The sequence below is a fragment of the Pipistrellus kuhlii genome, unplaced genomic scaffold (genome assembly GCF_014108245.1).
Source record: "Pipistrellus kuhlii isolate mPipKuh1 unplaced genomic scaffold, mPipKuh1.p scaffold_m20_p_8, whole genome shotgun sequence".
NCBI classification, from domain to species: domain Eukaryota; kingdom Metazoa; phylum Chordata; class Mammalia; order Chiroptera; family Vespertilionidae; genus Pipistrellus; species Pipistrellus kuhlii.
The window spans coordinates 1,372,069-1,388,457 of NW_023425584.1; the positions used below are offsets into that span (position 1 = coordinate 1,372,069).

General features: G+C 60.4%; 1 protein-coding gene across 4 annotated transcripts in view; it reads right to left on the reverse strand.

The window, feature by feature from the left end:
* Window positions 1-16,389, reverse strand: part of FBXL18 (F-box and leucine rich repeat protein 18) — a 46,635-nt gene that overhangs the window by 13,954 nt on the left and 16,292 nt on the right. Inside the window, exons 5-7 of one of the 4 annotated variants that reach the window (XR_006740645.1) lie at window positions 12,463-12,665; window positions 4,879-4,882; window positions 3,371-3,385 (exon numbers count right to left, since the gene is read on the reverse strand). Coding sequence is in view for 3 of the 4 variants with exons in the window: in XM_045576444.1 (XP_045432400.1) it covers window positions 12,509-12,665 (157 nt within the window). In the remaining variant the exon portion in view is untranslated. Of the gene's footprint in view, window positions 1-3,370; window positions 3,386-4,878; window positions 4,883-12,390; window positions 12,666-16,389 lie in introns of those variants that run through there. The other 3 variants (XM_045576444.1, XM_036423455.2, XM_036423454.2) reach the window with 3 other exon arrangements.

Genomic DNA, 16,389 nt, shown 5'->3' on the forward strand with positions numbered 1-16,389 from the left:
TGTGTGTGTGTGGGTGTGTGTGAGTGTGTGTGTGTGTGGTGTGTGTGAGTGTGGTGTGTGGTGTGTGTGTGGGTGTGTGTGAGTGGGTGTGGGTGTGGGTGTGTGAGTGTGTGTGTGTGTGTCTGTGTGTGTGTGTGTGTCTGTGTGTGTGGTGTGTGAGTGTGGTGTGTGTGTGTGTGTGTGTGTGTGTGTGGGTGTGTGTGAGTGTGTGTGTGTGTGTGTGTGTGAGTGTGGTGTGTGGTGTGTGTGTGGGTGTGTGTGAGTGGGTGTGGGTGTGGGTGTGTGAGTGTGTGTGTGTGTGTGTGTGTGTGTGTGTGTGTGTGAGTGTGTGTGTGTGTCTGTGTGTGTCTGTGTGTCTGTGTGTGTGGTGTGTGAGTGTGAGTGTGAGTGTGTGTGTGTGTATGTGTGTGTGGGTGTGTGTGTGGGTGTGTGTGTATGGTATGTGTGTGTATGGTGTGTGTGGTGTGTGTGTGTGTGTATGTGGGTGGTGTGTATGTGGGTGGTGTGTGTGTGTGTGTGTGTGTGTGTGGTATGTGTGTGTGTGGTGTGGTGTGTGTGGTGTGTGTGTGTGTGGGTGGGTGGGTGGGTGTATGTGTGGTGTGTGTGTGTGTGTGTATGTGTGTGGTATGTGTGTGTGTGGTGTGGTGTGTGGTGTGTGTGTGTGTGTGTATGTGGGTGGTGTGTGTGTGTGTGAGTGAGTGTGTGTGTGGTGTGTGTATGTGTGAGTGTGTGTGTGTGTGTGTGTGTGTGTGTGTGTGGTGTGTGTGTGTGTGTGTGTGTGTGTGTGTGAGTGTGTGTGTGTGTGTGGTGTGGTGTGTGTGTGTGTGTGTGTGTGTGGTATGTGTGTGTGTGGTGTGGTGTGTGTGGTGTGTGTATGTGTGAGTGTGTGTGGTGTGTGTGTGTGTGGTGTGGTGTGTGTGTGTGTGTGGTGTGTGGTGTGTGTGTGTGTGTGGTGTGTGGTGTGTGTGTGGTGTGGTGTGTGTGGTGTGTGTGTGTGTGTATGTGGGTGGTGTGTGTGTGTGGGTGTGTGTGTGGGTGTGTGTGTATGGTATGTGTGTGTGTGTGTGTGGTGTGTGTGTGTGTGTGTGTGTGAGTGTGTGTGTGTGTGTGGTGTGTGTGTGTGTGTGTGTGTGTGTGTGGTGTGTGGTGTGGTGTGTGGTGTGTGGTGTGTGTGTGTGTGGTGTGTGTGTGTGTGGTGTGGTGTGTGTGTGTGTGTGTGTGTGTGGTGTGTGTGTGTGTGTGTGTGTGTGTGTGTGTGTGTGTGTGTGTGTGTGTGTGGTGTGTGTGTGTGTGTGTGTGGTGTGTGTGTGTGTGTGTGTGTGTGTGTGTGGTGTGTGTGGTGTGTGTGTGGTGTGTGTGGTGTGTGTGTGTGTGTGTGTGTGTGTGGTGTGGTGTGTGTGTGTGTGTGGTGTGTGTGTGTGTGTGGTGTGTGTGTGTGTGTGAACCACTGGACAGTGAGACCGGCCCTCCCGGCCCCCCGGCCAGGCACGCCCACCCGCCGGGTGGGGGCCTGTGGGAACCCCCCTCCCCGAAGCCTCTTCCAGTGCTTCCGCGGGAACACACTCGAGGCGGAGGCGGAGGCGGAGGCGGAGGCGGAGGCGGAGGCGGAGGCGGCTCGGCAGGAAAAGTGCAGCCGCAGCACCCGCTCCCGGCCAGCGCACCTCCTCCGGGAGGGAGAGCGAGGAGGGCCCTGGGATTCGCCCAATTCCCGCTCCCTCACCGCCTGCCTCAGTCTCCCCATCCGCCAGTCACATGGCCCAGCCGAGACGACGGTCCTGAGGCTCCTGCCCGAGCCCAGCCAGGCGCCCCCCGGGGGCTCAGCGGGCACAGCGGCCTCCTCCTCGGCCGGGGCGACCCGCTGGGCAAGGGCACTGGGGCCAGGGAACCCTGGGCTGAAAGGCAGACGGACCCTGTGTGGGCCGTGACGTGCATGTGCGGAGTACGTGTGCTCTGTGTGTGGGCCATCACATACATGTGCAGGGTATGTGTGCCCTGCGTGTGGGCCATCACGGGCATGTGCAGGGTGTGTGTGCTCTGTGTGTGGGCCATCACATACATGGGCAGGGTATGTGTGCTCTGTGTGTGGGCCATCACAGGCATGTGCAGGGTGTGTGTGCTCTGTGTGTGGGTCGTCACAGGCATGTGCAGGGTGTGTGTGCTCTGCGTGTGGGCCACCACGGGCATGTGCAGGGTGTGCGTGCCCTGCGTGTGGGCCATCATGAGTGTGTGCGGGGTACGTGTGCTCTGCGTGTGGGCCATCACATACATGTGCAGGGTGTGTGTGCTCTGTGTGTGGGCCGTCAGGTGCATGTGTGGGGTGCGTGTGCCCTGCGTGTGGGCTGTCACAGGCATGTGCAGGGTGTGTGTGCTCTGTGTGTGGGCCATCACATACATGTGCAGGGTGTGTGTGCCCTGCGTGTAGGCTGTGTGCACCTCATTCCTGGGGCAGACACTCCTAGCGATGGGTAAACCAGGACAGCAGCCCTGTGTGCTGGCCCTGCTCCTCCTCAGCACCATTTCACAGACGGGGAAACTGAGGCTCAGGGCCGTGCCTGCCACAGACCCCGCAGCGTGGAGCGCGGGTGTCAGCTGCTGAGGGGGACGCCCACCCGGGCCTGGGCGCCCAGCTGTGCGCCCCTGGCAATGGCGATGCAGGCAGGGCCCTGCTCCGGCAGAGGTGGCTCCGAGGGCCCCTCTGAGCCTGGCGGTACTGGGGGGGGGGGGGCAGGTCCCTCCTGGCCCAGGAAAGGGCTGGGGCGCCCCACACTTACCCACACCTGCTCTCCCCATTTCCGAAGGCTCTGCTGACACCTGCTGGCCACGCATCCCATCACCATGGCAACCCAGCGGGGCTCCCAGCTCCCGCACAAGGGGCGGCCCAGCAGTGCCCGCTGCCTCCCGGAGCAGCTCCCATTACTCCCCTAAACGCTGTGCCCCCCACCTCCCTGGTCCCTGCACACCACACCAGCCGCAGTCCGCCGGCGTCTCCTCTCCCATCCCCTCCCGCTGCTGCTTGACACCCCAATGCTCAGGGTGGTGCGCCCAGCCCCCCACAAGCTCCTGATCAGGAGCCCCAGCTGCAGCATCGTCTCCTCCCAGGCTTCCCATCTCCAGCGTAGTGGCCCCTCCCACCCATTGGGACCCCCAGGAGGGGGGACCTCCCAGCACCCCAGCTCCTCCGGGTGCCCCGCCTCCATCCCTCTGCTTCAGGGATGGGAAGAAACAAGAAAGCCACACCCAGTTGGCTGTGGGAACCCCTTTCACGTCCCCCGTGGTTTAGGGTTCTGAAGGGTTCAGAGTTTGGGTTCTGAAGGAGGCTGCACACAAATGAAAGAGACTAGAAAAGTATTCATTTGGGAATATTGGGGGCCAGGCGGGAGCCCACCTCTAGGGGGAGGACTACCCCTCGCTCTGGGCTTGCAATTGCTTTTATTAAGATTTGGGATCCACCCACAGCCAGTAATAGCCAATCAGCAAGGGTTTACATAAGATTGACAGGTGGACGTTGCTTCAGCTACCAATGTCTCAATCAGAGGACAATGGGCGGCTTCCGACAGTTGGCTAAAAACTATCCCAAACTGAGTCCTGAGGGGCACTCCTGAGCTGCTGGATCAATCCTGACCTGAAGTCCACCTATACCCCTTGTTCATTACAATAAACCCTCTTTGTCGTTACGCTGGTTTGAGTTAGGTTTTCTATTATTTGCTCCCAAACACATCCTAACAGGATTCCCCCGAGACTCAGTGTAACGACGAGGCCCCTCAGAAGCCAGACAGCCCATTTCCAGGGGCAATAAAGCAGGGAACCCCTCTCCCACATCGGGGACGGGGAGCTGTGTTTTAAAAGCACCAGAGGCCCCGGGGGCTCAGTGCTTGGCTCGCAAAGGCCTGCAATGCCCCAGAGGCTGGTGCGGCGTCTGTGGGCGGCGCCGGGGGTCAGGCCCCTTGCTCGCCGAGTCCGGCAAACAGCACCCACCCCGCCGCTGCCCGCTGGCCGTGCCACAGCGCCCGCCAGCTCTCCCGGCGAGTGCCGCCAGCCTCCGCACCGAGCCGCTGTTAAGAGACTTCTCCCAGCAGACGTCACGCCGGGCTTATCTCCCCTTGCAGAGCGGCTGCTCACTTCACTTCCTAAAATAAAACCTAAGCCGAAGCCACAGGCTTGGCTGGCTCGGCCGGCTGATAAGGAGCAGCCGCTGCCGGGAAGGAGACGCGGGGGACTCGGCGGACCGGCTCCCCAAGGCCCTGCTCAGTCTGGAGACGTCGCACCCGCGCACGGGGCCACGGAGACGGGGCGGGGGGGAGGGGCCCCGGGAGGAGCAGGGGCCGCCTCGCGGAGCAGAACTGCCACGCTGACGGCTGGGGGGGGGGGCATTTGGCACCGGGAGCGTCACCGGGCAGGAAGCTCCGGCTGCAGGCCACACCGAGAGGAGACGCTGAGGGCCCAGCCCTGAGTCGCGGCAGGAGGCATAGGAGCTATGTGATGGCAGGTTCAGGGTCCAGTGGGGGCCCCTGCCTGGTCCCGTCAACAAATGTGTACCGGCCTCCCAGTCTAATCTCCTGGCCCCCACCCTGCCTGTCCCCAACCCCATGTGTCGCCCACCTGCCTGCCTGTCCCCGCCCCCACCTGTCTCCCCCTGCCTGTCCCCCCAGCCTGCCTGCCCCCCCCCCCCCCCCGCCTCTCCCCCAACCTGCCTGGACCCCCTGCCTGCCCCGCCACCTGCCGGCTCCCCCTGCCTGGTCCCCAGCCTGGCCCTGCAGGGCTCCGCTGCGCCCTCTCCTGGCCGTATTCTCTCGTGGAAGCAGCGCTGTTCGGAGACAGCATGCTTCTGGGAAACTGGGTTGAGTCTTGTTTGTGTAAAGAAAATATTTCCTTCCCCACACGCCTGCCTTTACGCCCTAAGGCCCCTCTGCCTGTCCTGCACCCCTTCCCTCCGGCCCCTCCCACCTCCCGCAGGGCCTGGGGGGCCCCTCGGCACACAGCAGGCTGGTGCGGGCCTTGGTTTCCCGACTTTGACGGGGACAGCAGCACCGGCTCCAGGTTATCTGAGGAGACCACCCCCCCGCACCCCCACCACCCCCACCGGGTGAAATTACAATGGGACACCACTTCTCTCCCACCGGCCTGGCAAACCCAAAGGTTACCGAACATCCTCTATCGGCAAGCCCGGGAAAGAGGCCCGCCCGCTGTTCCTGGGAGTGTAACCACCACCCTCCCAACGGAAGCCAATTTGAGCAGCATCGTCACAATTACAAACGCATATGCCCTCGGACCCAGCAATTCCTCTGCCAGAGATTTCTGTTACAGACACTTGCTCAGGAGGACCAGGAGGCAGGCGAGCTATCAGTGTAGTTTGTCATAATGAAGTACGGACGACAATCTAAAGCCCAACCACAGAAAATGGGTTAAAGACCTTGTCGTCCGCCATCCAGCCTGGCTCAGTGGCTGAGCCTCGACCTATGAACCAGGAGGTCACGGTTTGATTCCCGGCCGGGGCACAGGCCCGGGTTACAGCTTGATCCCCAGTGAGGGATGTGCAGGAGGCAGCCGATCAATGCTTCTCTCTCATCATTGAAGTTTCTCTCTCCCTCTCCCTCTCTTCCTCTCTCTCTCTCCCTCCCTCCCTCCCTCCCTCCCTCCTTCTCTGAAATCAATACAAATTTTTTAAAAACGAACTAAAATCCTTAAAAAAAAAAGTGTCACCCATCCACCCAGTGGAATATTATATAGCCAGCAAAACGGGCTGGTCAGAGATCCAAGATGGCTGCGCCCAGGTGAACACCTAGCCGCAGCCGCACACAACAATTTCAATAAAATACAACTAAAATATAAAACGGACATTGCCCAGAACTACAGGAAGGTTGACTGACTGGAAATTCTACAGCGAGAAGCAAGGAGAAAACCAGAAGGAGGCGCGGAGGAACTGTAAAAGCCCAAGGTACGGAGACGCGGCTCGCGGAGAGGACGGAGCCGGAGAGGAGGGAGGCCGAGTGCCTGGCGGGCGTTCCTGAGCGGAAAGGAGAGAAAAGCTCCGACTGTGCTGGGCCCCCAACTGCTCTGAACCCCGGTTCTGGGCCAGACCCCGGGGACTCAGGCTCAGCCTTAGGGAGCCGGGCTGTAAGGCAGAACCCCGGGGAGAGGCGAAAGGAGGTCCCGGAGGCGCGCACATTGCGCGCAGAGAAGGGACGGTCGGCTGTGCCGCGGGATTGCCCTGACGGGAAGGAGACTGGGGCTCCAGACTGCTCTGAACGCCACCTCCAACTCCATTTCCAACTGAACTGAACCCCAATACCGGGCTCATTGTGGGAGAGCATAGACTGTTTGGCAGCAGGCGAAAATCGAGGGCACCTTTCTCTCAGAGGCGCCGGCAGCGAGCACTGACGGACCCGAGTAGGGCGGGGCTGACGGAAGCCAAAGCTGCAGGCTCCACCCTGAAACCCCGTCCCATCTGTAACTGCGAAATGCGACAACAAAATAGATCACAAACGAAAGAAATGGAGGACAAAAAGCGTCTGGATATAGAGTTCAAATCTACGCTTATAAGTTTTTTCAAGAATTTCTTAGAAAAGATGGATAAGGGCTACGAGGATATGAAAAGAGATCAACTAGAATTAATAAGGAGTCAACAAGAAATGATAAGGGATCAACAAGAAATAAAGAATACATTGTCTGAAATAAAAAATATTTTACTGAGTCCTAAAAACAGAAGGGAAGATCGCAAGAACCAAGTCAAAGATTTGGAACATAAAGAGCCAGAAGACACTCCTCCACAGAAGCTAGAAGGCAAGAGAATCCAGAAAATTGAAGATAATGTAAGAAACCTCTGGGACAACTTCAAGCGAACCAACATCAGAATTATGGGGGTCCCAGAAGATGAGAGAGAGCAAGATATGGAAAACATACTGAAAGAAATAGTGACAGAAAACTTCCCCTACCTGGTGAAAGAATTAGACTTACAAGTCCAGGAAGCGCACAGAACTCCAAACAAAAGGAATCCAAAGAGGACCACACCGAGACACATCATTATTAAAATTCCAAGAGCAAAAGACAAAGAGAGAATATTAAAAGAAGCAAGAGCAAAGAAGGTAGTAACCTACAAAGGAGCACCTATACGATTGTCAGCTGACTTCTCAACAGAAACCATGCAGGCCAGAAGGGAATGGCAAGAAATATTCAAGGTGATGAATAGCAAGAACCTACAGCCAAAAATAATCTACCCAGCAAAGCTATCACTCAGAATCGAAGGCCAGATAAAGAGCTTCACTAATAAAAAAAGCTAAAGGAGTTCATCACCACCAAACCAGAATTATATGAATTGCTGAAGGGGGTTCTTTCAGAAGAGAAAGTAAACAAAGATAAAAATTATGAACAACAAATACATAACTATCAACAAGTGAATCTAAAAACCAAGGAAATTAAAAAAATCTGATGAACAATATTAACTGTTGAATATAATAGAATCAGAGGTATGGAAGGGGAGTGAACTGACGATTCTCAGGGAAAAGGGGAGAGGGGGGCGTGGGAAGAGACTGAACATAAACTGTGCACCTATGGATGAGGACAATGGGGAGAGGGGAAAGGGCAGAGGGTGGGATGGGAACCTGGTGGAGGAGAGCAATGGTGGGTGGGGGGAAAGGAACATTTGTAATAATATGAACAATAAAAACTTATTAAAAAAAAAAAAAAAAAAAAAAAAAAACAAAAAAAAAAAAAAAAACAAAAAAAAAAAAAAAACAAAACGGGCTGGTCAGGACAAAAACAGTCAGGTTAGCGCCTTTCAAAACTCATCCTTCAATAACAACATCCTACAACAACAAAAACAACAGAATCAACTTCTTCGGAATATTCTGGAAATTACCCAGAGACGTGCGGCAGCCTGGGGAGTGTGTGTTCAGCTTAACAATAACCCACAACCTTTGGACCAACTAAGGGGAGTGTGTATTCAGGAAGAATGACAGAGTCTCGGAGGAACAGCTCATGCGCGGGGTGGAGGGGGAAGGGGGGGAGTGAGGACAAGAGAACGGACTTCCACTAGGAACATCGCATGTTTTCATCGTTGAATCAGACAAAGGTGTTCTTCCTCCAAGAACTACATTTGAAACAAAATCAGTAAAATAAAAAACATTGCCCTAACCCCGTGGTCGGCAAACTGCGGCTCAGGAGCCACAGGCGGCTCTTTGGCCCCGGGAGGGTGGCTCTTCCACAAAACACACGGCCTGGGCCAGTCTGTGTTGAAGAAGTGGCGTTAGAAGTTTAAGTGTAAAAAATGTGGCTCTCCGAAGAAATGTCAGTCGTCCTGTTGGTATTTGGCTCTGCTGACTGATGAGTTTGCCAACCACTGGCCTAATCGGTTTGGCTCAGTGGACAGCGTCGGCCTGCGGACTGAAGGGTCCCGGGTTCGGTTCCGGTCAAGGGCATGTACCTTGGTTGCGGGCACATCCCCAGTGGGGAGTGTGCAGGAGGCAGCTAACTCTCTATTCCTCTCCCTTCCTCTCTGTAAAAAATCAATGAAATACATTAAAAAATAAAATAAACATTTTTAAAAGAGTAATGTCTACAGATAAAGGCTGTTCCCAGCTGAGTGCTCAGTGGGTTAATGTCCTGAAGGGCCGAGGCTGTGGGTTCACTGCAGTCAGAGCTCATGCAGAATTGGCCAGCGAACGCAGACGTGGAACAAGTCGGCGCTTCTCTTCCTCTCTCTCCCCCTTCCTCTCTCTCCCCCTAAAACTAACAAACCACTAAAACATGTTTAAGCAAAGGCTGGTGTCCCCGTCGGATCACACCCCTGGGTCCAGTCCCTGACGTGCGGCCGGGGAGTGCTGGCCGGCGGGACGCGATCAGGAACTCCAGGCGGTGGGATTCTCCGCTCTCTGCGCACGGAGACTTCAGAGAAGGGAAGCGGGAGGCTCTGATCAGACTTAGCAGATGACAAGGGCCGGCCGGGGTGGCTCAGCGGGTGGAGCTGCTCCCTCTGCGGGCAGACGCGAGCCACACCGCCGACGGCTCTGCCCTCGGCCTCCTGCCAGCCGCCCAGCCTTCACACATCCACCCTGACACCGAGGCAAGGACTAAAAATAGACGGAGGCTCCAGCGCCGGGAGTGGGAGCACTCTCCCTGGAGGAAGACTAATTAGAGGGGAGCTAATTACCCACAGCGGGGGTGTGTGTGTGTGTGTGTGTGTGTGTGTGTGTGCCAGCAAGGCCACGCCATTAAATGACGGTCTGGAAGAACACGGGCCAGACGCCTTCATGGGGGCGGGGAGGAGGGGGCGGGGAGCAGGCCCAGAGCCACAGCCGGGTGCGGCGGGCACGGCGGGCCAGCGAGGACTCTGGCGGCGGCACCAGCTGTTCTGTCTCCGCCTGCGTCTCCCCTCTGCACGCCGACCTCCTGGGACGGACAGGAAGGACAGCCTTACCTCGGCCGGACTGCTGCTCCCCACTGGGCGTAAACCTGCCCGGCGGTGCTGTGAGTGCGGGCTGGTCAGGCCTCCGTCTGGTCCCCTCCGCCTCTCCCGCCTCCGTCCAGGGCCCTGATCTGACCGAGCAGCACCCACCCGACACGTGGCAGGCGGTGGGAGGCGGGCGGTGGGTGCTGGGTGCCCCTCCGGGGCTGAGGCGGGGTCACTGAGAGGGGAAAGGTCAGAGGGCCCGCCAGAAGGACCACAGCACCAGGTTCTAAACCAAGCCCGCTTTATTGGAAACGCCCACGTGCCACAAATGTTCGTGAAAATACCAGGATGGACTTTAACACACCCAGGGGCGGGCGCGGCAGACGGACAGTGTCCCCGACAGGCATTTAGCACCTGGTCACACACAGGTGGACCCACAGCCAGCCCAGCCCGGGGGGACTCGCCGGGCTCAGCTGACTGGTCACGCTGACGGGCAGTGGTGGGAGGCACGGATGTGCCAGGGCTGGCAGTGCCCGAGGCCTGCAGGGTGTCACATTGCCTGTGCGCCCACCTGCGCCTGCCCGCGGGGGGCACAGCAGGGGCTGCGGCTCCCACTCAGGGCGGCAGTGGGAGCCTTGCCAGGGCCACACAGCGGCACCCTCCTTCCCCCGGACCCACTCTGCCAGGCCCTGGCCCCAGTGCTGTGACCGAGCGTGGCGGGTCCCCAAGCCCCCACCAGAGGCTGAGGACACGTACCGGCCAGACCACAGCTGTCCTGTGTTAAGTGTCTTGGGTACTTGTTCATCGTGCCCAGGGGACCGGATACTTCTGGTCAGAATCCTGATCCCAATGCAAAGGGGCCTGGAGGCCATCGAAGGCCCCGGCCTCCCTGTCCTTCCCTGTCCAGGGGGCTCGGGCGAGGCCAGAAGTGTGGGTGCCACGTTCCACCCACAGCTCCCTCACTTCACGTTCTCAGGCTGAAACTGCTGGTCCCTGCCAACAGCCCGCTCCCGGCCCACTGACTTTTCCCCTTCAGGTCTCAGCGATGTCCTCAGGGAGCGGCGGTGAGGCAAGCACTGGGAGCTGCACCGGCCCCGCGCCCGAGGGGCCATCAGAGCAGGGCTCCGGGCCTGGACTCCAGGGCCAGGCGATTAGCGCGATGCTCCGGCTCAGACCCCGGCCCACTCCCCCGGCGCCTCCAGCCCAGCTCCTCCGACCTCGGTGAGGAGGGCGCCTGCGGACCCTCGGAGCCCGCAGAGGGAGGGGGAGGAACCCGTGTGGAGGGGTGTCCGCAGCCGGCCTCCGGGGCTGATGGGTGGAGGAGACAGCCGGAGCAGGAGTCTCTGTGCCCACGGAGCGCCCAAGGCTGTGGCCGGAGGCGGCCTGGGGAGCGGCTCCCTTTAAGGGTAAACGCCAGACCCGCCTTCCTCCCTCCTCCCCCAGCGGCTTTCGCTCACATACACACCGTGCACACGAGTGCATACAGGCAGACACTTGATCTTACACACAGGATGGAGACCCAGATGCACGCACACGCCATGCACACGATTGTGGAAAACACACACAAGTGTACGCACAGAAACACACGCACACAGGCCCCTGCTGGCCAGGCAGCACATGGTCCTCTGCTTACAGCCGGCCCTGCCCACGGGGACCATCAGGGTGGGGTCCGCTCCCGGCAGTGAGCTCCGGTGCCAACATGGCACTTAGCCGGGACAAGCGTGTTCTCGGCATCTGGCGAGCCCTCGGCGCAGGGTGGCGCGGTCCAGCTCCCAGTAAGAGGATGGTGCAGGGGCACAGCACAGCCTCCTGCCCCCCAAGGCAGCGCCCCCTCCAGAGCGGCCCCTCCCGGCCTCTATGATGCCCCTGGGTAGAGTGCCTGCTCCCGAGACCACCACCCGGGGAGGGCGAGGGGCAGGCACGGCCACAGCACGGGACCAGAGCCCGGCCCCTGCCTTCCTGACCATCCTGGAATCCCAGGAACTGGGAAGGGGTGCCCCCCGACCTTCACCTACTGCAGAGGATGAGGAGCCAGGAGCCAGGGCCAGGGTGCTGCTCCGGGGTGGGGGGTGAGGACCCGGAGGTGGGGCTGCAGGCCTGTGGGGGGGTGCTGAGGGCAGGCAGAGCCGCCGGAGCCACTGGGACGGAGGGAGATCCTGGTGGAGGCCTGTGCGCCCCTCGTGCAGCCTCCACCACTGCACGGCGCCCGGACCCTTGCCTGGCGGGCGGGCTGAGCTGTTTGCCCTTTGCCACCCCAGGAAGGGGCCCGGTGCCCAGTCCGTCAGCAGCAGGTGAACCGCAGGACACACAACACGGAAGGGGGTGCTGTCACCTTGGAGTGGGCAGACGGCCGAGCTGAGGGCCAGGATGGGCAGTGGGGTGTGGGCAGCCCAGGGGGGAGGGAGGTGGGGTGAGTCAGGCCCAGCTCGGGGAGCGCCCCGCCCGGCGATGCCGTCGGAGGGCTCGTGTGAAGAAGGCGGCGGGCGGCAGGCACCGGAGCCCGCACACGGCGGGCCGGCCATGGGTTCGAACGGCCGTGGAGCTGGGTCAGGTGCTGCGTGAGGGCGGCTGCCGGGGTGATGCGATCGTCCTCTCCTCCTAATGAAGCCACAGCCCGTCTCCCCGGAACTGCCGTCTGAATGCCGCCTGGGAGGCCTCCCCCTGCCCCGCCCAGCTCCTGGCCCGGGACCCTGTCCCCCTCCCAGCCCCTGCCCACCCCCCCCGAGTGACGCCACCTGGCTGAAACGCTCTGGACACGGGGTGAGCCGTCTTCCTGGGCAGGAGCCCACCGCTGCCCTCACAGGGACCTGCGGGCGGCTTGTCGGGCTGGGCCCAGGCCGCCCTCCACAGCGGGTGGCCAGGGACGTGTGAGCGGAGGACACCCTTGGGGGTGAAGTGAGGCAGCAGGCCGGTCAGAGCCGAGAAACCGGGGCGCGCGTTCGCGTCAGCGCTGGCTGCAGACTTCCCGCCTCTGCTCAGTCACACCGTCCACTGCGAGGCCTCCGGGGCCGGTGTGCGGGGCACTGCCTCCTCTGGCCCCGGGCCCGGGGCCGGACAGGCAGCGGCACCGAGGCGGCCCGCCGAGCAGCCCCGTCCTCGGCGCGGACACAGGAGGCGACGCCGTCACCACCACAGGTTGGGCGGCTCCTCGGCCACGCGGCTCTTGAACAGGGTGATCTCGTCCAGGTGCGCCATGGGCACGTCCCGGATCACGTCCGCCAGGCCCTCGTGCAGCAGCGGGAAGATGACCACGTTCAGCGCGGGCCGCTCGGCCTGGAAACTGAACCAGAGACGTGAGCGGGCGGGAGGCGGCCACAGGCCTCCACCCCGCAGCAGAGCCCCCCCCGCAGACGCGGACCGGCCACGCGCCACGGCCCAGACACAAAGCCAAGTGCCCCGGAGCTCAGGGAGAAGGGGGACCGTGGACCTCCCGGAATGAAAAGACACCAGAACATCAGGTCTCAGCGCAGGAGGCGGGCTGAGCCGCACATAGGAAGCTGGGCATCTGCCACCGAGAGAAGACCCCCTGCGCCAGCGCCCTCCAGGGGAGGCCCGCCCTGGCTCACGGCGGGTGGCGGAGGCGGGGAGCATCGTAAAGCTGGCGTCTGGGCGATAAGGACTCCGAGGAAGCGCCTCCCGGCCCCGCTGTTCCACTCGAGGCGCGCTGTGTGGCCGGACCCACAGCCACTCCTGGCTGCCCCAGCGCCGGGCCACACTGAACCGGAATCCCCTCAGAAGTGGGGCCAGAGGAGCTGTCAGTGCTGAAGGGGATGGATTTCTCAGCAAGAGCCAGGAAGGCAGCCGAAACCGGTGTGGTTCAGTGGATAGAGCGTCCTCCGGGACTGAAAGGTCCCGGGTTTGATTCTGGTCGGGGGCATGTACATTGGTTGCAGGCACATCCCCGGTGTGGGGTGTGCAGGAGGCAGCTGATCGATGTTTCTCTCTCATCGATGTTTCTAGCTCTCTATCCCTCTCTTCTTCTCTGTAAAATATCAATAAAATATATTTTAAAAAAGAGAGCCGGGAAGGGAGTGCTGCATCCCCTTCTCCAGGGGCCGGACGGCCCTCGGGACTGCGCAGAGGACACGCATGGAGGGGCTGCCCTGACGAAAGCCGTCCCTCCCTTCAGCTCGCACCTGGAGGAGCTGTCCTGGGCCCCAGCGAGCACCCAGCCTCCGGGAGCCTCTTCCCCCGCGGGGACCTCCTGCTGCACCCAGAGCAGGCTGGCAGAGCGAGCCTGGTCCGGGACACGGCAGCGGGAATGGCTCACTTCCCAGGCAGGCGGGGCTCCCGGGAGGGAGGCGTGTGCGGGCCATGTGCTCATGGACTCTGCTATGTAACACACGTATGTATTCACTGTGCTTTTGCATGACTCAAATGTCCTCTGAGGTTTAAGTGAACAGATTCCTGAGACAAAATAAACTCGTTCGAGGCTGGGCTGGTTATGCTCTGACTCAGGACCTGGTCCCCAAAGGGGCTGATCTCATCTCCAATGCTCTGCTGGAGTCCCCTGGAGCTGACAGTGCCCCAGGCTCCTGGCGCACCCCAGGCCCAGCCTGCCTTCGGCGGCTCTGCGTCCTGCACCAGAGCCCTCCGATCTAGGCCTGACTCACTCCCCCCAGGGCTGTCACTCAGGGACCAGAGGCAAAGCCTTCAGACCCAGCCCCGCAGCCCAGCCCCGCTCCCACGCGAGGCGAGAGGAGATGGGGAGGTCACCAGGGTCATGGCTGCTCTGCAGGAAGGCCGCCCGCGGGAGAGGCAGGGTGCAGGGCTCTGCGCTGGCAGCCCCAGGGAGGCCCTCGGCACCCCGTTACCCCGCCGGGCGCCCGGAGCAGACCCACAGCACCCGGGCACGTCCTGGTGTGTCCTCCTGAGCGGCGGGAAGCAGAGTGAAAGCTGGCCTCCCCAGTGCAAGGCAGAGAAGCCCTGAGGTGCACGTGGCCAAGAGCCCACAGCTGCCCAGCTGGTGTGGCTCAGTGACTCCACGGTCAGCCCAGAGACCAAAGGTCCCAGGTTCGAGTACCGGTCAGGCTCAATTCCCAGCCCAGGTAAGAGTGTGGGAGGCAACCAATCCAAGTGTCTCTCTCACATCAATGTTTCTGTCCCTCCGTGTCTGTCTGTCTGTCTGTCTGTCTCTCTCTCTTTCTCTCTCTCCTTTCGTCCCCTCCCCTCCCCTCTTCCACTCGCTCTAACCATCAATGGGAAAATATCCTCAGGTGAGGACTTAAAAAATAAAGAATCCCACAGCCAGCCTGGAACCCCCAGAATGCAATGCGCAGCTGCCTGGGAGGCGCACCCTGGGTGCGGGCAGGGAAGGGGAGGGAAAAGAAAAGCGCAGAAGTGCTTTTCCTGCTCTGGCTCTGTGGTGGCCCACAGGCCAGGCCCGGAGCAGACAAGCCTGGAGCTCTGGTTCCCGAGCCAGGGCGCCACCTGCTGGCACCCGCAGGGCAGCAGCAGAGGCCTCAGGGCAGGGCCGGGCCAGGCCTGGAAGTGCCAATGGCTCTTAGAAAGATCATCTGGAGCTTTAATGACAGAAAACCCACTAAAGAGCCTTAAACCAATGAAGTCAGAGACGAAACCAATGAGAGCCCATCGCGGGCCGGGCCGCGGTGACCTCCGCTGGGAGCCACGGGAGCCTTCCCTTACAGAGCGTGACGCACAGTCTGCACTTTCAAAAATATTACCAACGCACACGATTCTCCCCACCAGGGAGGGCGACCTCCCCGGTTCCTCCTGGGAACCTCAGACCACTGCACCGCCCGCACCCGGGCCCGACCCTGCTGACCCGTCTGAGGCTCCCTCCGGGGGGTTCGAGCAGCTGGGCCTCCCGGGCCTCCCCCAGCGGCGGGACGCGGGGAGCTGGAGGGCGACGCGGCTCCCTCTGGCCACACTGAAAGGAGGGTGCCCCTCAGCCTCTTCCGGGGCCGGCCATTTCCCCAGGAGCCTCTCAGTGCTTGGCTGCTCTCAGCTCCACTCCCAGAGGTGCTCCCTCCGCCCGCAGCTCTGGGGGGCCGCTGGCCGGGGAACGGGGCCCTGGTGCAGCGCAGCAGGAAGAGGACCCAGAGGCAGGGAGATGCAGCCCAGGAGGAAGCTGTGCCGTTTAAAGATATTTTCCTAGAGGCCCGATGCACCAAACGGCCCAGCAGTCCCGGCTTCGTCCGGATGGTCTTCCTGCTGTTTGGCTGTTCAGTCGATTTGCATATTACACTCTTATCATTATAGATTGATTTCAGAGAGGGAGAGAGAGATGAAACATCAATGATAAGAGAGAGCCACGGATCGGCTGCCTCCTGAACACCCCCTACTGGGATCGAGCCGACAACCCGGGCCTGTGCCCCTGACCGGAACTGAACACAGGCCGATGCTCTGTCCCCAGCCACAGCGGCCAGAGCAGGGCGGCTGTTTTTAAATCCGCCGCCTGTGCCCACAGCCATCCCAGTAACCATCGCTACTCCATCTAAACGGAGGCCGAAGCTGAGAAATTCAGTCCCCAGGTCCCCGCACCAGCTCGCAGAAGCGGAAGGGGCCGGGGGCTCCGCAATGGGCGGGGCAGCGGGTTTGAGGGGACAGAGCTCAGCGTGGGAAAATGAGAGGTTCTGTGATGGACGCCCGGCAGTGGGGAGGTGCTGATTACCACTGAGCCGGCTCTTAAGACGTCCAAATGCTACACTTCCTTACTCACATTTTACCACAGTGAAAAAAAGTGGTTCGGCCGGCATGTCTCGGGTTAAGCACTGACCTAGGCACCGGGAGGTCATGGTTCACAGGCCCAGACTGCGGGCTCCACCCCCAGTGGGGGATGGGGTGTGCAGGAGGCAGCCGGTCCGTGATTCTCTCATCAGTAATGTTTCTAGCTCTCTTCCTCTCCGAAGTCAAGTAAAAATGTGACTTAAGAAAAGAAGGCAGAGCTGTGCGAGGGGAAGCGTGAGCTGTGAGAGTGACTGAGGAGTGGTCCCAGAGGAACCGTGCTGGGGGAAAGCAGAGGCAGAGAGAAGAGGTCGGCG